The 14,419-nt window shown below is 44.7% G+C and overlaps 1 protein-coding gene across 1 annotated transcript; it reads left to right on the top strand.

The window, feature by feature from the left end:
• The first annotated feature begins 274 nt into the window (after positions 1–274).
• Positions 275–13,977, top strand: mylipa (myosin regulatory light chain interacting protein a). Its single transcript, XM_080484545.1, has 7 exons — positions 275–579; positions 1,665–1,855; positions 9,598–9,783; positions 10,251–10,448; positions 10,525–10,689; positions 11,317–11,740; positions 12,376–13,977. Exons 1-7 carry the CDS (start codon positions 493–495, stop codon positions 12,568–12,570), a joined length of 1,446 nt encoding a protein of 481 aa, XP_080340671.1. The 5' UTR covers positions 275–492; the 3' UTR covers positions 12,571–13,977.
• Positions 13,978–14,419: the final 442 nt, after the last annotated feature.

Raw genomic sequence — 14,419 nt, 5'->3', positions numbered from 1 at the left:
TTATTCACGTCAAAGTGAGAGGGAAGACCTTATTCGAGCCATTAAACGTACCTCGAGATGTGCTGGAGTGGGCTGAAATGTCTAATGCATCAGGAACAGGTGAGTGTGAAAACCTTTTACGTGCGCAACAGGCGCTCCGGCCGGACGAGGGCGCAGCGCGGAGAGCGCACTGCCTCACACTTCCCTGCACGGGAGGAGAGCTCGAGCCAGTGCAGTGTGCGGATATAAGCAGACTTGTGATTGGTGAAAACTCTGCAGGGGGGGTCGTATTAACGCACATCCAGTTGGACAGCTAAAAGTAGGCGGTGCGGCGCACGGCGTTTCATTGATATACCCTCCAGCTGGTGGCCACAGATTCGCCACACCGACTGAAAGGGCTGAGAAAGTGATGAAGGGTTGACGTGAAGGGTTTCTGAGAAAGGCTGGAGAATAGTTTTTGTTGTTTTTCTGGAAGCGTGACACACCAAAGATTTTATTGAAGACACGGCCAAAATGCTCTGCCACGTTACGCGTCCGGACTCGGTTGTGATGGAAGTGGAAGTTGATGCGAAGGCGAACGGTGAAGATTGTCTCAATAAGGTGGGTTAAAAAGACACGTTTTTATGTGACGATGGCACAAAAACACTGCCCTGATCACACAAACTGCTGCGATCGTTTCAAGAAACAAAGCTTTTTTTTCTTTTCATTTTTAACTACAGTTAATCTAGTTTTCGTTTATGACTCGTGCGATACACAAAGTGATCCGAACTCGGTACGATGAGAAAAGTATTTATAGCATTTGTGCATCACTGACAGGTGAAGCTTCCTTTGTGTGCAACAACAACAAGGTAAAAACGTGTACTTCTGTGCTGCACGTTTAGGACCGAGGAAACAAAATGTTCTGCGCGCCGGAAAGAAAGAAAAAAGTTTACAGGAAAAAAAAAAGAAGTACATTTTGACGGACACATTAAACCTAAAACCACGGGTTTGAATCGGTTTTGATCTGCACTCAAAAGTTTATTTTCTACACTGGTAGATAGTTTCCCCTGATCATCTACCTGCATGGCTTTGAGCGCTCCAACAAGGTTACTCCAGTTCACTCTTCTTCCTTTGAAAGCAGCCCTCCTCCACTCACAGTGAAACTTCACTGCGGTTTAAGTTTTCATTGTTTACACCCCCCCCGGAAAAAAAAAAAACCCCATCCTCTGCCTCATTTATTATTAAAAGTGGAAAACCTCAATGTGGTTTGCATGCATGGTCTGTATGAATGGGTTTTCTCTCAGATGAAGTTATGTAATAGCCCCATGGCCGCTGAAGGGGCGTGGGATTGTAGGGTGCACGAGCCCCTTTACCCCGAGAGAGCCTCCAAGTTCACAGCCAAGCTATCGTGAGCATTAGAATATTAAGTGTGTGCACGCACGCATCAGTGGAGTAGCTGGCATCTGAATGAACGGTGTGATAAAAGCTCTTTTCTTTGAATCTTTCATTAGAGTCGACTGATTCCTGCAGGGATGATTTTTTTATTTATTTTTTGTCACTTGCCTATTAAAAGACCTCACCTCCTGTCACTGCACATGTTTGATGGCTCTTCACTTCTTGCACTGTCTGGTGGATCACAGTCACTTTAAACTGACCTCTTCTGCTTTTCTCTCTCTCTCTCTGTCTCTCTCTCTCCCCCTCTCCAGGTTTGCAGAAAGTTGGGCGTGATAGAGGTGGACTACTTCGGGCTGCAGTTCACAGGCAGCAAAGGCGAAAACCTCTGGCTGAATCTGAGGAATCGAATCTGCCAGCAGATGGACAATGTGGCGCCCTGTCGGCTGCGGCTGCGGGTCAAGTTCTTTGTGGAGCCTCATCTCATTCTGCAGGAACAGACGAGGTGTGTTTGCCCGCTCGCGTGCTGCACAGACACTACCAGTGATGACATTTGATTGTAACCAAACCTAATTTTCCTCTCTGCCTGGAACCTGCCAATTAGCAAGTCACCTATCTAATGTTATTATTCAACTTTAATAAAAAAATTTTTTTGTTGATAACTCTATGTGATTGCAGCAAGGTGGTGGGTGGAGGAAAAAAACAACAACAACAAAGCTTTCATAAATGAGCCATAGCAACCTTAATCTGATCACTTTGTTTCAATGCAAGGCAAGATGCCCTGTAGTAACCTCTTCCCAGAGCCCTTCCGGGGTTACTGTAGGTCACTTTGGTGGAGCACCAGGCAGGAAATGTGATCCAGCAGCTCTGGGACTTGTGTTTCTCCGAGCCTGCCCCCAGGGACCCCCTGTGTGACAGCCAGGACCTCTCGTCACTGCTCCCATTCAGCTCCAAATAACTTTTTGTTTCAATTGTTTGTGGCCATTTCAGTTGGAACAAAAGCCCTCCGTCAGACATTTTTGCAGATGCTGTTTGGAAACAAGTCAGTGCAGGGTGTTTTTCTTTTCCACAGGATGAAGCTGTCATTGTGAGCTGGGTTAGATGGGAGAGATAGTTTTTTTTTTTTTAATCGTGCTTGTGATCAATTTTATGTCAAATTTTTTCATCTTTAATCACATTAATTCAGAATATTATTCGATTTTTGAAGCAGGAAAGAAAAACCACAATAACTTTAACATCAAAACAACATATCAGAGCCACATGTCCCCTCAGCCTGATTAATTCTAACAATTCACATAGTCAGAACAAAGTTACAAGCCCTGGCAAAGCTATATCCTGACTCCGTATTCCCCTCAGCCAATTCCATTTGAAGTTAAAAATAGAAAGTGCATTTGCAGCTCTCAGAGCCAGTCCAAAAAAAACTTGTTTTACACAGTATCTAGATTGATACCGTGGCTGTTCCATTCGCCTCAGGGGGTGTCACGAGTTGTTTGATATCGCGGGGCTCGCACCGTGGATGTGGGGCAAACTTGAGTGGAAACCTGTTGGCTGTCCTAAGATTCACCATGCCGCTCTCGCCCTTCCTCACACACATGTGGCGTGCCATCAGAGCTGTTTGTTGACCTCTAACATGTCTGCTTTGGTTGGGGATTTCTCTGGCAGCCCAGTAGTTGCTCTCTGTTTCACCTCCCCGCTACCACTTTCAGCAATTTCCTCAGCCGACTTTATCAAACACGGTGACATCAACGTCGCTCTTTGGTGTCACTGTTGGATGTAAACCATGCCTGCTCACACTTCCTCTCTCTGTCTCTCAGCCACCCTCCCCCTCCTCTCCCCCGTACTCTGGCCCATATTTGGCAACCTTTTGAAGAGGAAAGTGAAAGGAAAGTGGGGGAGAGTGAGCGTGGAGGACACTTGGCTGCCTGCGCTCTGACCTCCACTAAATTAGCAGGGGTTATCAGCAGATGGCTGGCGTCGGGTGGGGGTGGGGTCGCACAAAGGGGTGAGATAAAGATGTGAGGTGGCAGCCAGGGGCACGTGGGGTTTCTGCTAATAAATACCGACGCATGGCACTCACCAACATGCTGTCAGGTTACGTGTTTAATTTGGTGGAGCTTTCATGCCATCCATCTGGTTGCGTGTGATATTATTTAAGTGGTGGGGGGTAAAAACACTGGCACGGGTCGAGTGCAGGGTTTGATGTTGACAGCACAGCGGAGACATTTCTGAACTTGCAAATTAAAATTTCCACCTTCACTTTGTGTCCAATGTTTTGAGTCCATGACGGATTTGAGGACTTTTCTTATAATTTCTTGAGCTGCCAACTTTGACCTCGTTACCACAACCAACACAAAAGTAGCTTCTACTGCAAATACAATGCAAAACTGTACATTTATTGTTCACAATCTACAGGCCCTTTTGGGGGATTTATAGCGTTTGTCTTGTTCCACATGTTTTCTTCACGAGCAGAAGCTTCATAAATGGCAGGTACGTGCGAGGTTGTGTAAATATTCTCAGTAGAGTATGGACAATGTCAGGGCTTGCATAGTATTGCAGTTTTCAGATGAGCTGAGGGGCTAGCCCCTCTCTCGCTACGCCCTTCTTATATGCCTTATTACATAACCCGCTGAACCCGCACAGAGCTGCTTATATAAGCTGCTATGTGCTCTGCCGTGCCGTAAAAGCCCTCTAGGTCAGTTAAACGTTCATGCTCACATGCAGCTGACTATTTTGAGACGTTTGGTTAATTCTCTGTCTTCTGTTTGCTGGAGATGGTCAGATTAAAAGACATAATCACAGTTTTCACCCAGAAAGTAGGTAATACAGCTCTGTAATAAAAACAACAAACCGAACAAATGTAGTCCAATAAAAATTAACAATGTGACTCTTTTTTTGGAATTGGTCATATGATAAGTCATAAAAACTGTGGCAAGTTTTTTTTTCTATCGTTTTTATCTGCACAGAGTTGGTTCAGCTTGCATGTGCAGCAGCCGTTTCCAATTCAATTGCTTTGAAATCTTCTATTTGTCCTTCTCGTCCAGACTTTTTTTTTAATAAACCCAGCCTCTTTTCAGCGGCTCACTTGAGACACTTTTTGCAAATGCATGAAATTGGTTTGCAGGGTGGCCTTCTGCTCTCTCAGCTTCTGTTTTTTTGGCAGAAAACTGCTTTAAGTGATTCCTCCTCAGCAAGAACTAAAGCAGAGCTCTTCAACCCTGTTTGAGTTGCTTTGCTCTTAATGGGTTCTTCAATCATTTCCTAGCTTGTTCTGTGTTACTAAGTTACTTATGTTGATATAGCAAGTGTTAGTTGGGGTTTTTACTGCTTTGGCAGAGGAATAACATGTTTTTTTGTTTGAAGGGCCTCCAGACCAGCCTGTGTTATGTGCATCATTAAACACGACTTGCTCGGGGGTGTCACTGGTTTAAATATATGAATGTTTTCCCTTCATTAGCCCTCGTATTTAACATTCTGATCAGACAAATACTGGATACCCTCACGGGGTACAGCTATTAGCACAGGACATTTTATTTATTTGAGTGCTTAAGCCTGACTGACTCAAATCTAAAATCCTAGGTTAACAGATTTTAAACTTAACGCTTTTGAATGATTACAAGGAATCAGTTCTCGTGCAGAAAGAGGATCCGCAGGGTCACTGTGACCAAGTAAATATTTGACGAAAACCAGCACCTGAAGAGAGTGATGAAAGTCTGTTTTGTCGAAGGATTAAACGAGTCAGATTTGGGCTAAGTAGTTGTTTCTATTATGAAACAAGGCTTTGTTAAAATTGCAGACCAAAATTATGTAAGGAGTCTGTTGTGATTGATTGATATACAATGTGGGTCAACTCGTCATTTATCAGAAATGCTTGGAGAACAGATTTAACCGGATTGCACTCATAGTTCTTCAGTTTTGTTTATTGCTGTATTGGCTCTCTGCAAAGAGGATAATCTGACTCATTTTGCACCCTGCCTCCTCAACTGACTGTTCCACAAAACAATTTGAGATGATTTATTCTGGTCACACATGAGTTATAATTTTCAGCTTCATTGGATCAAGCCAGAGATCACTCAAGATGCCTGTGGCTGCTCGAGTGTTCAAAAACACAGCCAAGTTTTTATCAGCATGCTCCATAGCCGGCAATTATTCACTTGTTAGTTTCCGTCTCAGTTTCTCATTCTCTTTGTTTATTGTCCGCTTGCATAGCTGATCTCTGGCTTGTCTTGGTGTAGGATGTGATATCAGCCTTTGTCAAGGAATGAGGGATTTGTTATATTTGTTTGTCCTCCTCAACCCAGGATTGATGCCGGGCTGTAATCGCCGCCTCACCATCCAGTACAGAGCACCAGCCTTCAACCCGAGGAATTTAGCACACAAATGGCCTCTTTGTTTCTTTCAGCACATGGGTGACTTTTACTGCTTGGACCCATCACTTTGTAACTTTTTCGATACGCTACATATAAAGAAAAAAGAAAACCGCTGAGCAAAGTTTACTATAGTTCATTGGCCGCGAGTAACCTCCCAGCGCATAGCCTCTGGCAGTGTGTCATTTGACTAGCTTACAAACCACATGGAGAGTCCAACCGATGAGATCTGAAACTCTGCCGTTGATTGGCTGGATGAGGCGCGGTCTCCAGGCAGAGGTGTTGGGTTTCAGTTTGCGGGGACGTTTTGTTCTTCTCTGTAGAGAACCGTCTGGCACCGTGCATCGCTCTGGGTTGGAGCAGAAAACTGTAGCATGAGACAATGGTTTTATGGAGGGGCGGAACAAGCTGGAGAGAATTTGCTTGACTTTGTAATGAGTTCTCTTTTCTGTACACATTCAATTTGCACAGATGTGAAGCTTCGTCTGAGTAGTTAGAAACGAATCTCAGAAATACTGCACTTTGGGCTTATTTTATTCAGCTAATTTGGAATCGTTCAAGAGCTGAACAGAAGAAAAGCTTGAATTATTTCATCTTCATTCCCACAGCGCAGCTTTGCAGCCATTGGCCCATTTTCCAAAAATCTTTCTGACAGGTTCAGGGCTGCTTTAATTGAATTATTCCAGCAAGGCAATCAAGTGCTGAAATATTCCCGCAGCTCCCCACAAATGACCTCTGCTTTTTTCCTCAACCACTGTTGTGAATAGCTTTTATTTCACCTGTACGCTGCGGGGATTCACTGGAGTGTTATGGCTGCAAACAAATACGCCTTTAAAGACTTTGATTATGTGTTGTGTCTACAAAGGACAAAGCACTGTTTAATAAAGTACGAGTAGGCCAGAAGACTTTGGTCTCGGCACAGACTTCCTGGCATTCAGTCTGTGTGCCGGTGTGGGTCAGCTCCCTGCGCACCAGTTTGCTTTCCAGCAACACACGTGCTACTGATTCTTTACTGTAAGATGTGTTTGGCATGGTAACTGAAAGAACAGGGACGTACAGAGGATGGATTGAGCAGCTGAGTCACTTCCTCCCGACTGTGTGATGCTACGTGGTGTCCAGAGTACGCAGCCCGAGACAACTTTAGGTCCCGTGATTCTGTCCGGCCTTGGAGCTCTCAATGGAGTTGTGGTGACTCAGATCTTTTTATCATTTGCTGGGAAGCTCAATGGGTGGCCATTTGTCCGTTCGGGTGTCTCTTGTGTCTTTGTCGTCGTGCGTGGAATCTCAATAGGTTGGGGAAAAAAATGGTGGACATGTATTTCTTAAGAGTTTTTTCCTTAATGGGATATTTTCACATGCAGGGAAAAAACGTTCTTTTCTTTTTTTTTTATTCTAGATAATGTCAACAAAAAGGCTTCAAACTTTGTTGGTGGACTCGATGGCATCAGAAACTCTTGTTTCACCTGTCTCTTGGCTGAAGGATGGGCCCTGACAGACGCTGAGTGAGCACTGCCTGGCTTAAGCAGGCTGATCCTGGTGCAGCTGTCTTCCTCTGTAGGGGTCAAGCAAGTAATGTCAGATGCTTGTTGGTTTGGCAATTGGCTGCAACAAACGTGACCAAAGTTGTTGAGCAATCAGTTTCTGGTCATCTCCTTCATGACATTTGTCCTTGTGGGCATCATGAAGAGTTTACATAGCTGCTGGTATTTAGGGCAGGGTTGCTTCACATGGGCACAAGTAGAAAATTAACTTTGTGTTATCAATGTTTGTCATACTTTAGTGGTGTTTGATTAACGACCTCCTCGTGGCTTATTGCGGGTGAAGTTAAACTACAGCTCATGTTGGATGTCTATTTAAATGTAACTTTTGTCATTGGCTCAGCAATGCTCGGAGACTTGTTTACACTCATATTGGCATCCACCACACTCTTAGTCAGCAACATGGGAGCCACCAGTCCATACCACAGATGGCATTGCCATTGATATCACGTCATTATCCCTCCTCGCGTTTCTTACAGTTTTGCTGCCTCCGGCCCAGACTTGAGCTGTAGGAAGATGATGCCATTCTTTGTGGCACGGCGACCGATAATAACCTCTCGGCAAACCGTGCCTGAACTAGAGTAACCTCTGCGGCTCGCCCTGTAGTAACCTTTCGCCAGCAACCTGTAGTAAACTCCCAGTCAAATCAGCCCCATTGTTTGCGTCAGGCAGGTAGCTAACTAGCAGCGCTCCATCACATGACGCCTGCTGGGGCTGACACAATAGAGAGCTGTGTCTGTTTGGGGGAATGGGATGTTTAACACCATATCAAAGCACTGTTTGTTATGCCTGAGGCTAGTCGGCTATGGGGTTTCGTTGTTGTAGTCTGGCTTTATCAGGGGCGGTGTAGACCGACTTTGTTTGTGTGCCTCGCAGCTGCTTCTACTGTTTGGAAGCACTGTGAATGTGATAAGGTGTGTCGGTGTTTTGAAGCTGCAACAGGACACGTGTGTTGAGGTGCATACCCTTCTCCGAGTGTAACCTGCTCTGCCAGAAGTCAGCTTTGTAATCTCTTTAAAGGACAAAGGAAATGTCACCTTCAGTTGATTTTGGTGCCTCATGTTGTCACAAGGAGAATTAAATAACAGAGACTGTAAGTCAAATTATAAATCAACAGTCTAAACTGGGGCAATTGGAGCTCCCGTTCTCCACACAATATGCCCCTAAACACCCTACCAAACACCCTCAATGTGGCCTAATTTGCAGAAATAAAAATGTCTCCAGTAACATGCTCCGAGGAAAACTCTAGCTCAAGGGAGACTTTATCCAGTGGAAGTAACAAGCTTATACAGGCATAGTTTGCGTTCAGACTGCACATGATATCCAGGAGGTTAAACTGTGAGAGGAGTGACAATTTCTTGTTTTTAATGTAGAGACAACTATGTGGGGAGCAAAATATGAGGAAAACAAGTCAAGACACAAGCAACTCTGACCAGTAAGAAGCTGCTCGGCTGGTTTGCAGCTACAGAACCAGCTGACTCCAAGCAGCCTGGCACACAATCTCCTTAAGGTTAGTGGGCCATAGGTCATCCTATGGAAGGATCTGTTCAGGTTACTAGAGTTCAGCGTTGTGCATGATGTCAGATTGAGTCGGTTAGGGTGTTACTCTTGTTGACATCTTGTCTCCTGCTGCTAGAAGGAAAGAATTCCTCACATCTTCTGGTCAAAACAATGGAAAGCCCTGCTCTGGCTTATTTCTTTGAGAATTTAGCTATTGTGCTTGGCAGAACCATTGGAACTTGATGTCCTCATTTTTATCATTCAGCCTAAACAATTGCTTTCCTTATGATTAATCTTTGAACTATTTCCCCAACTTTCACTTCATAAAGCCACTGCGTGGAAAACAGAGCTGTTTGATAGACCAAAACGTGGCTCGTCTTTGAGACTTTGTTGCATTTTTGTCAATGAGCTGTGCAGAAATGGACGTGAAATAAACAAATAGTCGAGACGACAATGGTCAGACACGCCATAGTTCCTGAGTCAGAGGGTGAAAAGGGCAAGTGTGTTTTACACGGGAGGAAGCTGCTGTTCAAACCATTATCGGTCTCGACTTCCGCTTTTCGAGTGTCCAGTGAAAGTTTAAGTCCGACTTGAGGAAGATACTGAAATAGTGAGAGTGAAACGGAACAAATCTCAGTTACTTCTTCCTTGGCTCCACATAAACAAACATCTTTGCCGTGTAATTGAAGCCTCTCAGCCTCCACCTGTTCTGCCGTATGTCTGCACTCCACAACAGCCGCACGAGTCTGTTGGTGATTAAAAGTGGCCTCTGTGTGTAGGAACACAGCTACTAAGACAGGCATTTGCTTTTGTCTTCATGCAATTCCCTTTTTCCCCCCCTGCAGACACATGTTTTTCATGCACGTGAAGGAGGACCTCCACAACGGTCACCTGCGAATGGGATCAGAACAAGCGGAGGAGCTGAGCGCGCTCCTGGCACAGGCGGAGTTCGGCGACTACAACCAAAACACAGCCCAGTATTGGTATTCAGAGCTGTGTGGAGAGGAGCCCAGCACTGCCACCATCAACAGGTAACATACTTACACAAATCTGCACACGTGTGCTTCACATGATCAGTCACATTAACTCATTCATGCACGCTGTCACACACCAATGGCAACATGGAATTCAGGAAATCCCCCCCTGTGAAAGGTAGACTTTGCACCCTCAAAAAAAAGATCAATCCCCAATCCATCAGGAGTTTGGAACCTCCCTGACCTGAATGGTTTGGTTTATTGCCCTTTACCATGCAAGTGATCGCTCTCTGACCTTTTTGGTAATCACTGAAGCGAACTGACCTTTCCCCTCATTCCCCTGATAGTTCTGTCTCCTCCCTGTGTGTAACGGTGCAAGAGTCAAAGTAAATAACGCCTCATGGCAATGAGCCAGCGCTGACATAATGTGACAGCTGGCGATCAAGGAAATTAAACGCCAATATTAAATACAAAGCATTGAGTCATGCACGGCGGCTGAACAGGCTTCCTTGTTTCCCCTGCAGTATCATTTCCAGGCACAAGGCTCTGGAGGGTGTGAGCCCGGCCCCGGTGGAGTACCAGGCCCTGCAGCTGGTCTCCTCTCTGGAGCATTACGGAGTGGAGTGGCACTGGGCTCGCGATGCTAACGGCCAACGGCTGGCCATCGGGGTCGGCCCTGAGGGAATCGCCATTTGCAAGGAGGACTTCAGCTTAGTCAACAGGTATGCCTTGGATCGATGTGGGTCTTTAATAATTGCTGGTGCAGCAGCTGAGTGACTCCTGCCATTGTCGTTTTAGAGTAAGCTATCCCGTCATCCAGATCGCCACTCAGTCGGGGAAAAGCGTCTACCTGACGGTTACCAAGGACACAAACGACAGCGTGGTGCTTCTGTTCAAGCTGATCAGTAACCGCGCCGCCAGCGGGCTGTACCGGGCCATCACGGAGACCCACGCCTTCTACAGGTGAGGCCACATGGATCACCGCCTCACACACACTGAGGCTGAAGTCATATTCTGGCAGAAATGGGATTCATGTTCTCTGATAACTTCTTGAATAATAGGTTTTATTGTCCTTCACTCGTGGCCTGAAAGACGTGTGCAAAATGACTACAAATGTTCATTAGAACTAGTTGAAAACTAATTTTGTGGAGTGAGTACTGGCAAATTTGGACATTCAGGCTTTTTTTTTTTTTTTTTTGAGTGGAAAAGTCTTTTTTCCTTCTATAGCCAGTATTTGTTTTCAGTCTAAAACATTTGCAGCGAGTGAGGACAATTTGGCTGAGCTAAGAATTTTTTTGCTCAATCACAATAGTACAAAGGTACAAAAGACAGCCCTGTGCTTTTGTTTCAGCAACGTTTATAGCTCAGAGTGTGCAGGGTTTTTTTTTTTTCTTCCCCTGCAGGCATGTCTTCTTCTTGCTTGCTCAGAAGCCATCGCTTATCTTACTGTTGAGAATGTGACAGCACTACTTTATTCAGACAAGACAAAAACTGAAGAAACCCTGATATCCCCACAGCAGGAATAATAGAAAGCTTCATTACTCTGATTCGATCAAGCTGAGAACTAAATATGTCTATTTCCGTTTCCAGATGTGACACCGTTACCAACGCAGTGATGATGCAGTACAGCAGAGACTTTAAGGGCCACCTCGCCTCGCTCTTCCTCAACGAAAACATCAACCTGGGCAAGAAGTACGTGTTCGACATCCGCCGCACCTCGAAGGAAGTGTACGACCACGCCCGGCGCGCCCTCTACAACTCCGGCATGGTGGACCTGATGTCCCGCTCGGACAATGGGGAGCGTTCCTCGCCTTCGCGCTCGCCCAGCAGGGACATCCAGCAGGACGAGCTGCAGGACTGCGGCAGCTGCCAGCAGAGCCGAGCCCTGCAGGAGCGACTGCAGAAGCTCCGGGAGGCTCTGCTGTGCATGCTGTGCTGCGAGGAGGAGATAGACGCAGCGTTTTGCCCCTGCGGACACATGGTGTGCTGCCAGACCTGCGCCGGTCAGCTTCAGGTGAGACACATTTCCACACAGAGAAAATATCTGTGGGCTTTTCAATTTAAAAAGTTTAACAACATCATGTTGATTCCTGGTAAATCACCATCAGAATGAAATATGAGCTGGTCAGAAGTGGAGGGAATCCCAGGGGTGCAATTCAGCATTTGTATTTTTGGGTGCTTTTAAAAACTCCAGGAAATCAGAGTGTGTTTGGTTATTGAATGACGGTACTTTACCTCTGCCTACTATGAGTTTGCAGTTTCACTGAAAGCTCTTTAATTATACTCCAGTTCCAGCCTCTCATCCTTTCATGGTCCTTTAAGCAGCATCCAAAGCTTTGCTCAGACTCTCCTGACCTGACTGTCCCCACACTTAATCAGCTAAATGTTGCCCATCTTTGTGGAGGCAGATGGTGTGTGTGTGCGTGTGTGTGTGTGTGTGTGTGTGAGCGCGTCTTTGGGTTTTCTTGAGGGATTATAGCAGCCATGCAAATCTGTTCCATTTTAACCACTAAGAAATGTGGCTCAGCTAATAGATGTGAGTCAGGAGAAAACGGTTTCTATATTATTATGTGACGTAACGTTCACTTTACCTCCAGTTGACTTTCCTCACATGACGCTGAATGTTTTCGCCCCCCCCCCCCCCCCCAGTTGTGTCCGGTGTGTCGGTCGGAGGTGGAGCACGTGCAGCACATCTACCTGCCCACCTGCACCAGCCTCCTGAACCTGACGCTGACCGACAACCACCACCACCGCAGCAGCATCCCCGCCACCATCAACAGAGACACGGCCTCGCCGCACAGCTGCTCCCCGGCCGAGTACGAACACAAGCTCTACCACACATAAAGACGAGCTTGCCCGACTCCACTCTCGACGCTTTGAAGTTAAACCAGCCGCCACGTCTCACGACAAAGGAAGATTTTTCTTGCTGTGTGATTCACGAGCTACCAAACACGGACTCCTGAGCATAATCAAAGATTTCCACACTGAAACCACTTTGTTTTTGTGTGTAATTTTTTTTATTTTGATAGCTTAATTTCTTTTGGGCTGCCAGTTTGTCTGGTTGGTATTGTTGCTTTTTGTGCATCACTCTGTCCAAATCCCGTTTATTTGAAACCCCATTTCCACCCACCACGTCTTGGTTTTTAGATTAGGGCTGTTGTTTTTGTTAATTAAATTATTGCATCAGTTGACCTGATACAGAATTGTGCATTTTAGTTGTATTTTATTTTTTTTTTGCTCCTCGCCCCAGAACCTGAATGATGACAAACTTGTGTACTGTAGACGAGCTGGACACTGTATATACTGATTAGGGTTTCAGATTTTTTTTATTTTTTTTATTTCAAAGCTATTTTAAAACATGTTCTGATTAGAGAATGACTTTTATGTATAACAGTGGAAGATTTTTTTTTTTCTTCTGGTTTGTCATGTTGTGTGTATTCTATGCCAATGAGGAGGTTTTTAGAGGCGAAGCAGCACGGCTCCTGAACAGAACACTGCATTCGTCGGGGCTGCCGTGGTCCTGTTTTGTCTAGTCTGGGTTTTTGTTTTCTTCTTTCTTTCTTTTTTTTAAGTCAAATCGAACTGTATCTCGCATACACTCCGTCAGCTTCTCACCTCTAAACGGGTCTTGATGATTACCTGCCATTTTGTCCAAAACCACGAGCCCGTTTCTGTATTCTGCTCCACTTTTTCCCGGACAAACTCAGAATCACCATCCCTTCTCCTTTTTAAGCAGCAGCTGCTTCCTCTGAAAACCTCAGCAATACATTTATTTTCTGGGCGTGTACTAGTGCTACTCTTTATTTTTTTAATTTTAATATTTTTTTTTTTTTAAAGGTACTTTGAGATCTGTTTGTGCAATACTTGCTTGCGTCGTTGCCAAGCTTTTCATTTTCATTTATTTAATTTCAAAGACTATATTTAAATGAAACAAAAATATATCGTCACTTTACCAAGGAGGTTTTCCACACGTCTGTAGGGGGTTTGGCCTTAATGTAGCAGCTACACATGTTTGTTATTATGAACTATCCACAGACTTTTTGTTTCTAGTAAGAAAAGGAAAACAGTTTCTTTATGCTGACACAGTCACTGCAGGGGAAGGACTTTTCTTTTTCTTCACATTGTACAAGTAGCAATTTGTTTCTGTTTTCTGAAGCAAGTGCCACAATCCTCTGTAAGATAACTTAGAATAAAAGTTTTTATATAATTCTGCTTTTAACAGAAGACAAAGTATTAAAGCTGTTGTTTTTTAAAAAAAAAAAAAATGACCTGGAGTTGGAAAGTCTTTTGCAGGTTATGGCTTCATCGCATGTCACTGAATCACAAAAAAAAAACCTTGTCACATTGTAAGAGGGTCTCCGGTTCGAGTCTGGTTTGGGGAGGCTTTCTGTGAAGAGTTTGCGCGTTCTCCCTGCGTGCACAGTTTTCCTCTAGTTCAGTGTGAGTGATTAGTTTACTTTCATTTCGCACAATTAAATTGCACAAAAAATCTAATAGAAAAGAGCTATTAACAAAACGAGGGTAAAAGGAACATTTAAAGTGATAAATCTGTTTCCTTGTATCTATTCACAAAGAAAATGTTGAGCTCACGAGCATCATATTCCGTTCAGTCAACTGTTATCTAATATTAGTATTCGCTAAGTTAACACATTCACCCAAGCAGGGTAGAAAATGAATCAATGTAATAATAAAA

This window comes from Lipophrys pholis (assembly GCF_963383615.2).
Source record: "Lipophrys pholis genome assembly, chromosome: 17".
NCBI lineage: Eukaryota > Metazoa > Chordata > Actinopteri > Blenniiformes > Blenniidae > Lipophrys > Lipophrys pholis.
Note: the sequence above shows the minus strand (reverse complement) of the source record. Positions and strands in the feature narration are given on the sequence as shown.

What these genes read in the sequence shown, in the direction of transcription:
- mylipa (XM_080484545.1), top strand. Translation starts at nt 493, where the DNA reads ATGCTCTGCCACGTTACGCGTCCGGACTCGGTTGTGATGGAAGTGGAA. An exon ending in GACTTCAGCTTAGTCAACAG is followed by an intron (nt 10,449 to 10,524) that starts GTATGCCTTGGA and finishes TTGTCGTTTTAG; the next exon opens with AGTAAGCTATCCCGTCATCC. An exon ending in GAGACCCACGCCTTCTACAG is followed by an intron (nt 10,690 to 11,316) that starts GTGAGGCCACAT and finishes TTCCGTTTCCAG; the next exon opens with ATGTGACACCGTTACCAACG.